The 15431-nt window shown below is 45.4% G+C and overlaps 1 protein-coding gene across 7 annotated transcripts in view; it reads left to right on the top strand.

Annotated features, from left to right (window-relative positions):
• Window positions 1–9702: 9702 nt before the first annotated feature.
• Window positions 9703–15431, top strand: part of FBXW7 (F-box and WD repeat domain containing 7) — a 189365-nt gene continuing 183636 nt past the window's right edge. For 2 of the 7 annotated variants that reach the window (XM_049814588.1, XM_049814587.1), the window contains exon 1: window positions 9703–9916. Coding sequence is in view for 4 of the 7 variants with exons in the window: in XM_049814592.1 (XP_049670549.1) it covers window positions 11517–11522 (6 nt within the window). In the remaining 3 variants the exon portion in view is untranslated. The other 5 variants (XM_049814592.1, XM_049814593.1, XM_049814589.1 and 2 more) reach the window with 4 other exon arrangements.

Consider the following 15431-nt stretch of genomic DNA (forward strand, 5'->3'; position numbering starts at 1 on the left):
GCCTTAGCATGCTGCTTTTCCTCTACAGCCTTGTGTGTGGGAGTTTGCGGTTGTTCCTAACCACCCCCCTTCCCAAATTCTGCTGCTAAAGCGTGCACAGTAGCACCGCAAGCAGCATCAGAAACCGGTACGAGCTTTTCCTCAGCTCCAGCAACCGTTTTCAGCTCTGTGACATTGAGGCATGCTCCCAGAAGGCCCGATGAGCATAATGCTGAACAAGTCTGCAAAGTTTGAGAACTATCTAGATTAAAGCTCTCAGCACTATTAATATTCATGCAACTGATTGAGTATTATAACTCTCGGCGTTTTTTTTCTACAAATAAGGTGGGTCTTGAGGTTTCCTACTGAATTAGGATAAGTTTTATTGCATGGTAGCCTTCTGAGCAACACCGAAGATGATAATTGAGGAGACATTCTGGCTGAGGAATTTTTGTTTGTTAAGTTGTTTTCTAGTGTTGCTTCTGCTAAGGGGTAATTCTGCAAAATAACTTGTGTAGGCTCATTGCTTTGCTTAATAGAAACAGTGAAGAACCTGACCTAAGCAGAGCTGCAGAAGAGATATTATCTTGCTTTTGTTCAAGCTTATGACATGGTTCAAGCTCATTATACAAGCTAAGCTACAATAAATACTCAACCTGTGAGTGCTAGAAGGGAATTCATCCTTATTTCCTCCCCCATTACATAAATCTGAATGACAAGCTATTTAATCTGGGTAATAGTTAACAGGCTCCGATTGCAGCTGTTAATATTACCCAAAGGAATACCAACTACTAGTCAAGAAAGCTGTGGTAACACCTTGCTAATGAGAACCATATTTGAGGTTACTCAGACTAACAGTTTGATTCCCATAAACACATTCATTTAAAAAAAAATATATAAATTTTGCTTTTATAATGACAGGGTCAGTAAGAGGGTCCAACTATACAAGAATCCTGTAAATTTTTGGAAATTTATTTGGACTGCCTCCGAACATCCTGGAATTACCTTCAGCTTTCCCTCTCAGGCAGCTGAGACTACTTCTCACTTCTAACAAGCAACTGCATTCAGGCTGGCTTCTTTAATTAAAACGTTTAAAGCACTTTACATTGCATGATATGGCCTGCACAGCATTGCATGATATAGCCTGCACAGAAGCACCATCTCTGAAAGTGATGATGACCCTCAGAATAACCCTTGAAAGCACTACAGAATCAAAAATGTTTTTTCTCTTCCCCTCCCATTGTATTTCAGGATGATCCTTCCTGCTGGTGCTTGGAGATCTCTAGCTTTTCCTTTCTGTAAAGGGGCTTTATGCTGCACTGCTAACTTTTACATCTGAGATAGATGGGACATAATAATCTGAAGGGATCACTCACCATAGCAATTGTCAGGCCTGTAACACCTCCTCTCTTCAGGGTTTCCTTTTTCAGGGGAAAAAGACAGTATTCAACACAATTTTATGGTATCATTTTTTCCCCCTTCTCTGAACCAGGGGTTTCCCTAGGAGCCTATTTAGCTCTCCACACTACTGTCTTCTGGAAAATTTGGTGTCATCTGCCTACAGCAAAAGTATGTTCTGAAGAAAGAACAACTCTGCAGCCGTCCGCTTGGTTCCTCTGGTAACATCTGTTGGTTCTGCCTTTGAAAAGCAAGTCTGGGAATTCTCTCTGTGAAGCTGGGCACTTGGATGCAGATACTGTCAATGTTTAGTGTTCCCTATGTGCTGAATGCTTCTATTTCTCAATGCACTTGGTTGCCTTTGGACTTAATGTGATATGGATTTATGAGAACAGGCATTTCCTAAAGGAAGCCAGAGAGTGTAGCACCGCGCTTTAAACCTGCCATGCAGAAGCCGCTCTTCATTATATAATTTAATAACTTGCTGTTAAATTGTTGCTAATTTACTGAAAAATTATCTCAAAGAGCGCTGAGGAAGTGTAAAATGTTAAACCATGCTGTCTCTCCATTCTTCCTAGGGGCCTGGATTTATTTAGCTGAAGCTAAATAAAAAAGGGTAGCAGCATGACTGGCTAACAAAAACTCTTATTTTCGATTGCACCATTAAGAGATATCAATATTATTCATTATTCATAAGGCTTGCCAAATCTGTATAGTTTTCAGGTTGTATTGTACAATTCTGTGTAATAGCTGTGTCTTTATTATTTTAGTACAGAGCTAAGTAATCTAAAAGTTGTTCTTGCGCTCTCTCTTTCTGTATGTACAAATGTAATTAAAATATCATTACTGAAACAGAGGTAGTTAAATTAAAGTCTGTTGATTCTGGAGTAGCACAGCTACAGAAACTTGATCATACTTTATTCATTCACAGGAGAGTTTGATTTGCTTAGACATGGCAGAAGTAAGAATGTACTCCCAAGTAAAAGACAGTGACACAGGAAACAAGTTACTAACTGGAGAGCATGCGAAGTAATTGAAATGAAGTTCTAGGCTTATATTCGTTTGTCAGTATTTTTGATTGCAAAATGTAATCTCAGAAAAGCTTCAAAGCCTAGAATTTGATGAGATGCTGTTGCCACTCCATTGCAGGACTAACAGCCTAATTCAGATAAATTGAGAGCTGTCATTCTCAGATAGGCTTTGGCAAAGTGCCTTTATCCCCATTCCACTGACTTTATTAGTTTGGAGGAACAGGTGCTGATTGCCTAAAACTTCAGTGTCCCATTTTATAGCCACATAATTAAAATCAAGAGTAGAAATGGCTTCAGAAACTTTAACTGATGAGAATGCTGTGTTGACTGTTACAGTTAGTGATAATTCTCCAAGTTAGCTGAATACCTGAGTCTAATGTCTTTTTCTCCTCAAGATTGTCTTTTTTACATCTGTGCAAACCTTTTTGCAGGAGCTGATGTTGATGGCCAAAGAGAGATGGCTGAACAAAATGTTAATCATGGAGAGCAGGACAGTGTCAGATAGTATTTGAAATAAAGAGGAAATATAGGTATTCAAATTTAAGTCAAAACATGAATTTTAAATTCTGTAGAACTACCTACCTCTGGAGACATGGGCAAGAAATTAATGAAATTTCTGGAAAAAAAGGGGGGCTCTGCTATGGCTTGAGGTTATTCAGCACTAAGATCAAGTTGTAGCAGAAAACAGCAATGTTACTGAAAACAGGTTTCCACAGTGGTTTCCTATGAACTGTTGTTTAAGGGTATTATAAATAGTTTAAATATTACAACTGTGACTCAGTTATTTTCAGTACTAGGGGATACCTTATTAGGATTTGCTCCCACCAAACCTGCTTTGTTTACCATGACAGACTACCATGGCTAAATATAGATTATAGAAGAAAGGTGCTAACACTTTCAACTTCAAGTACACACTTAGGCAAATACTATAAATAGGCTGATGTTTTGTAAACTAGTACTTGACAGAGGCACAGAATAGATGCTCTCCCATGGGAATTTTCTGTGTTCCTTCTGTGGCTTTTATGGGAACAAATAGCTGCTCTTAGACATATCTTTTTACTAGTCTTAATTTCAGGTCCAATGGCAGCAAGAGGCTGACAAAGCGAGCTAGCAGTGAGCTTTCAGGCAGACTGCCCAATGTAGTTTTGCCAATACATTGATCTGCACTACGCTTGCTATGTCTGCCCTGACTTTTCCAGGGTACAGTTAATTTTAGACAAGGTTCTGGTGCTGGTTTAGTCCTGCTGTCATCATGGCCTTGGTGGACCTGACAAACTTTGTGTTTTGGTGCAGATTTGGAGAACATTCAGGAATCAATGCACTCGAGTGCATTATCAGGTGTGTTAGTAGTAGGGATGGAGTTAAATACCTGCCCATAAGGTGTCTGAGATCAGAGATCTGAGCCTGCAATGTTGCACAGGTCAGGGCAAACTGGGGGTCGGTTCCAAACATTTCACAGACCCCAGTGTTTTTGTTTAAAGCTCTGTCTTTTAAAAGTACAATTTTGCATGCAGTATTTAACAGTACTGTAAAGAAAAGCCCCAGCAACACTCTTGTATTATAAGCACACTAAAATATCAGTGTGTAGCACACTTAGGCCAGACCTGTTTTAACTCGAGTTGTATTTGCATTAAGCTATAGCCAGACATGCAAAGGTAATTAACTCTATCATTAAAACTAGTCTATTTATTATACAGACAATCTTTAGCTAACCTTCTCACTGATTGCACCGTTTCTTTTATTTTATAAGTTACTCCTGCCAAAACCATTACAGTACCTGTAACAGAATGAGCAGAAATGGAGATACGGAATAGGGAAAAAAACCCCAACCCCAAAGGTCTTGCACTGTATCATCTCTGTAAGTATCAAAAATTAGGCCATTTTCCTGAGTCAGGGTAAGAGTTCACAAACCCTGTCTGATATGACATTTACTGCTATGAAATTTGTAAGTAGATGTCCATGGCAAAGGATGGTGTTGTCACCAAAACCTACGGTTTGAGATTGAAGCTCCCTGTTGATGAGATCATCTGTGCTATCAGCTTCCAGAGCTGGTGCTGTCACAGCGTCATCCTTTATCTTTACTTGCAGCCTGATCCTGGCTCTGCTGTAGTTATGTCTGGCTAAACTCTCATGGATGTTGGCTGCAGTAAATTTTCTCCCTTTGTCTCCCAAGCAGGGAGGAGGCTTGGGAAACAAGCTCCAGTTACCTGACTGCATCCATGAAAATTGGCCACATCTACCTTGGAAATTTCTTCTCTCTTTCCCAGACTTGCTATCTGCAACTGGGAAGTGTTAGGCTGTTACATCTCTTGAAAATGAGATCTTGGCTAGCTCTTATTTTCTTTATGTGTTCCTTTTATTGGAACAGAAAATTTACATTATAACTCTGCTGGAGCTCAGTATGTCCGTGAGGCCCTATTTCCCATAGAGAATGAAGATGAAAGAAGATTTTCATTCTTGATTTCTTGTTGTCACTTCTGTTGTATCTTCTATATTTTGTTTTAATGCAATAGGTTCTATCTACAACCATGATTTTATTGTCTGAGTCCAGTACAACTTGCTTGCACACAGTTTTACAGTACTCAGTAAAACTGTGAGAGTAATGTGAATTATGCCTTACCAGTGAGTCTAAAAACATTCTTGAAAAGAATAGCAAGGAAACAGAAGTGAGAAAAAGTCTAGCTGTTGGGAGGGAGGAGGTTTCAGTTCTGTCATGCAGGGTATTTAAAATGACCTTCCCAAGGTCAGCTACAACAGCAGTTTCATTTGTTGGGAATTAAAGGTAGAACTAACTGCGACTTTGCCAAGAAGGTTGCCTATTAAAAAAGGAGCTTTTTGCTTCTTTACTTGCAGCCTGTCATATCCTTACATGTAGCAGATAGATAGGATGTTTCATACCATTTAGGAAGTGGCAGCAGGCAGTCTGAATTAGTAGATTTAGTATGAAGGTTTTGACAGCCTATGTGTAACATACACGCTACAGCTAGTAGGGTGAAGTTTGAGACAGATGAACCAATCTTTATTTCACTAACAACAAAGAGTGTGGCTCTCCTCCTTTGTCACTTACTTATCTTGCCCATTTTGCTACCTTTTTTCTGCTCCTCAGATTTTTTTTTCTCAACCCAGGAGAACGCGCTGTGATTAAGACAGCTGCTGATCCTGTGTCCCCTGGCTCCGTTGCCTGCCTCCTCCTACACCTGCAGTGCAACAGCACAGCTTCCCCACAGCTCTGGCCTGCCTTTGGCAGGGGGGATCCGAAACGTGGGTAAGCACTATGCTGCAAGCCAGGACTTTGTGTCTAGTGGGACCCCCTCCTCACAGGAGTCTTGCTAAAGGGTTGGTTTCTCAGGCAGCAACCCTCCCTGGCCCAGGACCCCTGCACGTGTGACCCCAATACATGGGCTGTCTGCCTCTCCCATCCCAAACCCTGACACGTGGAGCCTCAGATATGGGCAGGTTAGAGAAGCTGAAACATCCACCTGAGACAGCACTCGCTTTCCATTCTCATTCCTGCAGGCAGTGTGATGTGGAACACTGCAAGCCCTTAGGATAGATCTGTCTGTAAACACTCTGTGCAAATAGTCTTTAAAAAGTAAGAATGTGAATTTCAATTGCGTTAGTCAAAACGGACTAAACCTTGTACAGAATGCCTCCTTCAGCATTAATTTCACTTGGGTGCATGTTCTTCCACAAAAATAAATCCTTTATGCTTCCCTTTATCTGCAAACAGCACTTCAAACTTACAAAATTTACCATAGACATCTGATAAAACCAGAAAAATGGGCAAATTAATCAGATTTTAAAATGGTGGTTTAGTATTTGAATTTGCTCCTTTGGTTTGGTTATTTCACCTTATTATTTATGTCATTTTAAAGATGACATAGTACAGTACAGGGTCAGCTTTCCTCTATAATAACAATTTTGTTGTAGACTTGTTACTAGTGTGCGTGCTCTCTCTCTCTCCTGGCTAACTCCCATTTTCAACTCATCATCTAATTTTTCTATGCCTTTTAGCATGTAATCTTTTCTGTTACCAAGGTCGTGGGGGAGTTTTAATGTATTTCAGTGCAGTTTTTCTTATATGTGCATTGTAAATGTAATAAAAAAATGATAGATTGCAGTCTTGCCATTAAGCTTAATACCAGCTTCTGGTACAGATGTCAGTCTATCAAGATTAAAAACACCACGAGAAGAAAACACATCCAGACAGTCAGCAGGTATCCCTTCAGACAGAGTGCTTAAAAACTGTTTCTCTAGCTCTGTCACTATTTCATGCACAGTAATAACCTCGGGCAAGTTTGGGGTTTTTTTGTGTGTTCTCAGTGGATTGTATGTTGAAAACAATACAGTTCTGCTTAAAACTGTTCAATGTTTTATTTTTAAAATAAGTTCTATTGAAACTGTATGTGTGGTGGCATTTGAATCTGGCATACAACAGTGTTAATCTCCCTGCTTAGTTCTGCCAATGCATTCATCTGCAGTACGATTCCTATTTTTATCCCTACTGTTTGAAGTACAGTCAGTCATGACCACATTTCCATTAAAGACTAGGCGCTGAACCATTTTAATCTGTGACTAATAAAAAATCATAACATTTTCATTAAATCCACATAGAGTCTCGGCACTATCATCGGTACTGGCAGAGTAGTGATTTTCTGTTTCCTGAGCGATGCATCTGCCATTGTCAGTGATCTACACTGATTAGGTAGCCAACTTTTTCCTTCACTCCCAAGTAGTAATATGTACTCAGTATTAGTGTCCCAGATGTGTTTGATCTATGTGCAAATCTATTATTCAACTGGCAGAGGGAGAACACCGCAATGAAATGGAAAGCCAGAAGAATAAGGAATAGGTCCAAGAAATAGGAACTAGTAACCCCTTGACGTGGACAAGGTCTGAGGGAGAGACCTCCATTCTCTTAGCTCAAGGGGCAGAGATCCATACTGTAGACGTAGAAGTTTTAGCACTGCTATTTCCTTTGTAGAGGGCAAAAAAAGGCACACGCGTTTTTGTAAACTTAAGAAATTGTGCCCCCCCCCCCGCCCCGATGTTAAAATAACATTGTCATTCTTTTAGTCTAACTCTACCAAAAATGAAAATATTAGATTACTCATGCAGACTTAATTCCTGCCTGCTCCAGGAATATAAAGTTTAAATTAATTACCTGTTTACATATTTATCTATGTATTTATCACAGGGCTGCTTTGTCATTCTGTGGGAAAGGTGAGTGATGCTCTGTGAGGAAGCAGAGCTCGCTGGTGAAGGAAGCTGCTGTCTGCAAAAGCACCCCCTGCCAATTTGTGACAAAAAGCCTAAGTTGGACAGCAGCTGAGGCACGGAGCTTCAGCTGCTGAGGAAGGGGCCTGGCTGTAGCTCCGAAGCCTGAGAGTTTTCCTCTGCTCCATTGTCCCAGTGGGGACAGGGGAGAGGTTTGGAGACTCAGGTAAGCTCTAACATCTGTTTTTAATACACAGGAAGAGAAAAGTCAGGCAAACGAGGTTATGGGAAAGGGTAAAGAAACATGAAGCATAAGATGACGGAGTGTAAGAGGCAGTATTAAAGCTGAATAGCAGATGGGAAAAAGCTAGTGGGCACTCAGAAGGCTTTTAAGGTGATTTAGATTTTGACGGCCTCCTGCCCAGAGCTGGCATGGGGTCCGGGCAGGGGCAGCTACTGCCTGTCTGCGGTCTGCCTGGGAGATGCGTTAACACGGCAAAGATTAGCACTCAAAAGGTAGGAAATGGCAGACGTAAGCTACAAGAGTAATCTTGATTTTGCTCTCGCGTACACCTTTTATGATAGCAACACAATCGAATACTGCTTTTTTTTTTTTTTTTTTTCCATAGGGCCTAAGCTTTTCTCAGTGCACGGGCTGGATGCTGTGAGCAGGCATCCCACGCGCTTAATGAGCAGCAATTAAGTATTTTATTTTCTCCTCGCGTTCAGCGAAGAGTGTCAGACCTTCTGCATCTCATACTAAAGGAACCCTGGCAGAGCTCTCGTGTAACAGCCGCAACGCCGTAATAAATGTTAGAGGCTACTGTAATTACTCTTTTTTTTTTTAATCTTTAGGAGAGCAGGGCCTGCATAACCATTATCCCGGTTACCGAGTCGGAGGCGCCCAGGGCTCGGCGTCGTCTTGGAGAAGGCCAGGCAGAGAGGGGACAGGGGCCTCCCCGGGCTCCGGGAGCACCTGCGTGGCCGAGGCACAGCGGTGGCCGCTGCAGGACCAGCACCCTTCGCCGCCGGCCCTCAAAGCTGAGCAGGTTTGCGGGTACAAAGTGGTACAAAGCGGGGGCCGCCGAGAAGGGGCGGGGCGCGGCCCGGCCCGGCCCGGCCCGCCGGGCTCCCACCGGCCGTTCCCATGGCAGCGCCAACGGCCGGGGGACACGCGCACGTGCGGGCGGGCGGGCAGGCAACGGCTGCGCCCCGTCCCCGCGCCCCTGACGTCACGGGCAGGGGGTGGAGTGGGGGTTGAGCGAGCCTTGGCCGTCCCCCTTCCCAGGCTGAGCTTACGAGCTGCCCCGCCCCGCGCCGCGGGAGGGGGCGGGGCGCGCCGAGGTCGCCAACCGCGGCTGCGCGCGGGGCGAGCCCCGCCCCGCCGCGTGACACCGCCCCCTTGTCCCGGTCTGAACCGTGCAGCCGCGGCGGTACCTGCTCGGCTCCACCTTGTCCTCCTTCGGCGTCATCGTCCCGCGCCGGCACGGGGGCGAGGCGGGGCCTGTTGCCGGGTTACGGCTGTCATCCGCGCGCGCCGCCGCCGCGCTCGCTCTCTCGCCCGCCCTCCCCGCCCCCTCCCGGCGCCGCAGGAAACGAGCGGATCCCGGGGCGCTGCTGCCCGCCGCTCCCCCCCCCCCCTTCTCCCCCCGCGCCCGGCCCCCCGGCCCGGCCTGGCCTGGCCCGGCCCTGCCCTGCCGCCCAGCGCCCCGCGCTGCCTCTCCCACATGCCGGAGAGCGGAGCGGCCGCGGCGCCGAGCCCCGCCGCCCGGCTGCCCCGCGCCGCCCGGCTGGGGCCCTATGGGCTCCCCCCCCCCCCCTTCTCCCCCCGCCCCCCTCCCGCCGCTGGAGCAGGGGCCCGGCGGCGCCCGCGGTGCATGAGAGGGAGAGCGGGACGGGGGCCGCGGCCCGAGCCACTCGCCTCCCGGCCGGCGGCGGCGCAGGGACCGGCCCGGGGGGCAGCGAGGGGCGGCGAGGCGGCGGCTCCATGTGAGAGGACGCGGCGGCGCACCTGAGCCTCCGGGACAGCCGCAGCCGGGGCGGGGGGAGCGGGCCCGGGGCCCGGCCCCGAGGACCACCTGCCCGCAGCCCGCCCGAGGCGGGGGGGGGGGGCTGGACCCGCCTGCCCCCCCGAAGCCGCCCGGCCCCCGGCGGCAGCCCCGGGGCAGGGGGCAGTGGGCCCCCTCCCGCCGGGGAAGGGGGGCTCCGCCTCGCCGCCGGCATCGCCCCGCCGGCGGGAAGGCGTGCGCGCCGGGAGCGGAGGGAGAGCCCAGCGGAGCCCGCCCCGAAAAGTGAGTGTGAGCGGGAGGAGCCGCCGGGGGAGGGGGGCTGGGTGCCCCGGGGCCGCCGCCGGCGGAGCACGCGGGGGCCGGGCCGGGCCGGGGGGCGCGGCGCCGTCGCTTCCCATGCGGCTCACGTTGCCGGCGGCGCACGGTCTGGTGCCCGGCGGGCGGGCGGGCGAGCGAGCGAGCGGCTCCCGCCTGCCGCAAGCTGAGGAGATGGGGGAAGGTCCGCTGCCGCCGCCACGGCGGCCCCCGGGAAGGGCTGAGGTCTCCTTCGCAACTTCTGCCACCCCCTTTGTACCCGGCGCGGCGCGGGCCGGGAGAGCCGGCCCCTGCGAACAAAGGCGGCGGGCGGCTAAAGGGCTCGGGACCCGCTCCCTCCCCGGGGCCCGTCAGAGCCGAGCGGAACCGCCGGGGCCGAAAGTTGTGCAAGGCTGGGAGCGACGGGCACGGCCGCCGTGCCGTAAGCCGGGAGGTTTTCAAACCGCTCCCCCCCCCCCCCCCCCCCGCCCCGTGTGTTTTTTTTTTTTGTTTGTTTGTTTGGGTTTTTTTGTTGTTGTTTTTTTGTGGTTTTTTTTTTTTTCCCTTAAAGGGTCGAGTGGCTTCTAATAGACCCTGTGGCTGCCTCCTGCCTGCTCTTTTTGCATAACACTTGGGTGGAAAATGCTGCTGGCGTTGTCACAGGAAAACGTTATTAAGGAGGTGCTTTTTCATGTAAAGCATTTTTTAATGCAATTTAAAAGCCAGAAGTAGCGTTGGCTGTTCCTCTTTATTGGAGAAGTTGCTTCTTCACGAAGCACGGGCAAGTGCTCTTGCTTTTGATCCAAACCTTACTCTGAGGCTGGGGAACGACGGGTCTCATTGGGAATGGGACTCTGTTTGCTTGGGGTTTGTTTTGCTTTGCTTTTTAGCATTTCTGCAGCATGCAGAATTTCCCTCTGAGCCAAAACTACAGCAAAACTTAGATTGTTTTTAATAGAATATCTTAACTTGCTGTTAACTGAAGAAAAACACCGCAGTAGTTAGTCGGGGAAGGAGCACATATGTCTGTCAGTGTTAACTTTTGCTATTCAGGAGTAAAAATTTATACGACAGTTCATATATGAAGAGGATGTACTAAAAAGTGAAGAGTGTAGGCTGAATGTTGTTTATTTGATGAAGATCTATGTTCAGACATGGATCCAGAAATCATAACTCTGTGCGAAAACTGTTGTCTCCATGAGTCCTCTCCACATCTCCCTGGAAGGAGTCTAGAAAGACTTTGAAGGGAAAGCTTATAGAATTTCCCTGGTTCTTCATTAAGAATAAACAGCTGGTGAACATCCTGTGGGTCAGTTGCTAGGGTCCTGCTCTTCTGTGTTTTCTTTACCAGATGGAATTGAAAATAGAGAAAAATCAAATGCCGCAGAAACATACAGTGGCTGAAGGTCTACAGTATATGCGTGTGAATGGGAAGCCATACTCCAGAATTCCAGCAATGTGTGCTCGCCCTGTGCTTTAGTTTGTTTGTGCTACGCATTTGACAGTACATACAGTCTGTTTCCCAACTGTGTGCTTGTCTGTTCTACTGAGGAGGAGACAGCCTGTGAAAACTCAGGGGAAAACCTAGATGTCGGTAAGAAGTTCAAAGGTAGACGGGGTACCTGACATTTCGCAGTTTCTTTTTGAGATCAAGTATGCTGACAGGTGAGAAGACTTTTTTTAGACCAAAATATCTCTATATCTTAAGCTCCCTGTCATCGCTGCTGTTTTAAAAAGGGGCGTAAAAGAAGTTGAACTCTCCATTCAGTTCAGTCTTTGCTTTTCTTGGCCCTGGAACTAGGAGGTCAGGAAAGGAAGTTGCATTCTCTTCAGGCCGTAGTGTTAAGGAGATGGTCAATGCTGTGCTGTATTTAATACCTACCGGAGCTAAAAGGCACTGTGTCCTTTTTTCAATGTGATTACACTTGCTTTTACATCACTTCCTGGTTCCAAACTTAAAACTGCCCTTTCCCACTCCATCGTCATCCAGTTGTTAATGGCAGCCTGGTTCTGCCTCTCGATGGCACTTACGCGTTCTTGTTGGTGTTCCAGGTTCATAAATATCTCGAGGACATACATCGCTTTATATTATTCAAATAATTTTTGTCAAGATTTAAGTTTTTCCTCTTATTGCAGCTTAGATCTAATCAATGTAGTTCCTGTGTTCAAGCTCTATAATTTACTATTACAGTGGTGTCTGGAAACAGAAATGTTTATCAGAAAGTATGTGAATTTAATTTGCGTTAACTGTTAGAGAAGCTTTTATAATAAGTAGCTTTTTAGTTTAGGGAAAGAAATCATTTTTATCTTTAGAGTCTTAGACTGACAAATTAACTTTACTGCCCCTCATTATGTACGCACGTGGTACTTTGCAAAAGTTTTGTTAATTCCTTCAACAGAATTTGTTGTCTCTGAATCTATAAGAGAAAGGAATGGGGTGGGATGATTTAGGCCAGGCATTGTTATCAAACAGAGGAATGCTATTCTTCTGTGTCTTTAAAGTAAACTAAGTTAGTTAAGTATCTTTTGGTCAGTATGTTTTAAATTCAGGCTGTATTTAATGAACACGTTTAATCTTCTGGATCTTTTCCTGAAGAACGCATGCTTGTTAATGTTATGTACATCACATTTGAAATAAAAGTAACATAAAGACCCTATCTGCAGAGCTGCTTCAGCCTTCTCTTATGTGGACTGTGTATATCAGGTAATTCTTGAAAGAGATGATGAGGATTATGTGTAATCGCTCTTGAAAATGCTCTTCCATGACAGAAAGTATTGTGATGTAGTGAATTTGTGGAAACTGATGATGGTTTTGTACTGAAATGCTCCATGTATTCACAGGATAGACAAAATCTGTTTACTGGGATCACTTCTGCAGACTTTAAGATAGTCTCTTGAGACAGCAAAGGCTACAAAGACTTCGAATATTTGTCTGATGAAGACCTAGAACCATGTAAGCATAGAAGTTAACTTATTGTTAACAAGCTGCTTGGTCTTGCTTTGTGGGTTATTGCACAGGCTGTTCTGGCTTAAATCAAAGGTCAGTTTAGCCCAGTATCTAATGCCTTTCCGTGGTCACCAGCGGATGTCTGTGAAAGACTGTAGGCAGCACTACGTGCTTACAAGTCCCTGTCCCAGAACACCCTTCTGGTAGCTATCAGTGTGTGCTTTAGGGCCGTGTCATTTCTCTGTGTTTGGCAACCCTTGGTGGCTTCCTCTTGGGTGAATGCGTTTGGTAGCTTCGAAGGAAGAGTGGGCAATTCACTGCTTAGTGACTTGTTTTGGATGTATTAAGTCGTCAGCTGTGTTTAATACCTTCTAATTTCTGTGTGAGGAGTGAGGAAGAATACTGTCCACTTCTCACCTGTCACAGCTTCATGTTCAATAGGAAATGAAACATGGTTCTCCAGCTTTCACTTGATATATATTATGGGTGAAATAACAAAGTAATCATTTTTTAGCTCCATTCTCTGATCAGCTGGAATCCGTAAATAAACATCATGGCTTGATTAGGTGCTTACTTTAAGTACACATTTGCTTTTCTCGTTTGAGAACTTTGCATATGCAAGACTTTTTTGGCTGTAATGAATGTGAGAGGCATTGCAGCTCACTTATGAAGGAACATTTCTTGGGCAAGGGGAGGGAATGCGATGTTGCGATGCTGTGAATCCTACCTAGTGCTTTCCACCAATAGTTCTGATCAGCTTCTCCAGTGTTCATCTGCTATCAATGCATACATTGCAGTTAAGTGTCTTCTAATAGACCCTTGCCCTTTTTTTGTCAGTAATGTGGATATGATTTATGTCTGTAAGCACTTCCACTTGCAGCCCATATTCCTGAAGTTTATGCTTAAAAAAGCCTAATAACTGTGTGTGTGGCTTTTGTTTTGTTTTTTCTCTATATTTACTTTGAAATAACAGATTTCTTTTCAGAGCTTGATCAAAATAATTTACATTTGGAAACATAATGCATGTATATTGTATTATAATTTAGTTTGTAAGGTCAAGTACTTCAAAAGTAAAGAATGTCAGAATAAAAAGGAATTACTGCATTCAATCTTGTTCATGCTCACACTGACAAAAACTATGTTGTCATCTTTTCAAGACTGCTCACCTTTGCAAAATAGACAGGTCTTTATTATTCAGTAGCTCTTCAATATTTTGTTTTCTCAGTATTCTCTGAAACAACTGCAATTATTCTTACAAGGGCAAAACAATGTATTTTTTCCATAATTTCATGTGGATATACCAGCAGACGTCTTTTCCCATTTGCTGGGGCAACTGAAGATGTTACCATTGGCTAGAGAATACAGCACCCACAGCTTGGCTGGAAAAAGGAAGTGTATGAAATAGTCCTTATTGTCCAAAACTAGCTTGCTTAGCTCAGATAAGCTTTGCCTGCATCTTGAGCCAAGACGGTTGGCTTTGCGCTGGAGGACGAGGAGCGTTGGTGCGTGCTGTTTTGTTGGTACAATTCTGATGTGATGGTTTCAGCAGGTGCATGCTCGCAAGTAGCTACAAGAGCAAGATTTGCTCTCAAACAGCTCTTTTTTTCCCTGCTCCTAAATCCTTCCAACTTGATCAGTGGTGGCTGTTGCACTACGAACTAGTAAAATTTGTCTAGTTTTTTGACCAACCACAAATAGGGCCCTAAAGTAGAGAAGCATGTTTTAATTGTATGTGCTGTTTTCGGTTTTGGCTGTAATTTAGAGGTGTACCAGTACAATACACTTTGCAATGCTATTCACCTCAGATTCTATTTAAAAAAAAGAAAAGCGATTTCCCTTTAATAGTCTCACAAAAGGTTGAGAGTGCTGTTTGGATTTTATAACCCAAATACATTGTTATGATACCAATTAACATTTCGATATGCCCTAGATGTCACGTGGGCATGTGGTCATTGGGATGTTGCAGGGGGAAGGTAATGTGTTTCTTGAAATTGCTTGGTTTGTGTTTCTGACTGGTCACACAAGACTGCTTTCTAGCAGCTACAGTATCAGGGAAGCCTGTAGTAGGTAGTGGATGGCTAAGCTGGTCCAGGTGCATTTAGTTTGTCTTCGGACCTGAAATTGGATGGCAGCTTACAGTAGAGGGATAGGTTTGGGGGAGTTAAGTAAAGCTTCCTGTTTAAAGACTGTCTACTGTAAGTTGTCCAAAATGTGAATGTTTTGAAGTGCTTGCTTTCTTGAAAACCTTTCAGTAATATGAATGGCTTGAGCTGCCTGTTGCTTCTCTGTGGAGAAGCAGCACTGAGAAGTCTAGGAGCTCTTCAGTGCAGGCAGGCTGAGGTGAGGTGTACTCAGAGGGCAGGGTGTACTGCTGAAGCAACACTTTCCAAGCACAAGATTTGCATCTACCAAGGCAGGAGAGCTACCCATAGGTGGAGCTGAGAGGTGTGTGTGTGCTCTGGTGAGACCTGGCCTTGTGGAGCTGGAGCTGTGGAGAACGGGACATTGAGGGAGGAGGAGTTGCAATAGTTTCCCCTAAAGTCTTCATAAACCTCG

Source organism: Accipiter gentilis, chromosome 12, assembly GCF_929443795.1.
Source record: "Accipiter gentilis chromosome 12, bAccGen1.1, whole genome shotgun sequence".
NCBI lineage: Eukaryota > Metazoa > Chordata > Aves > Accipitriformes > Accipitridae > Astur > Astur gentilis.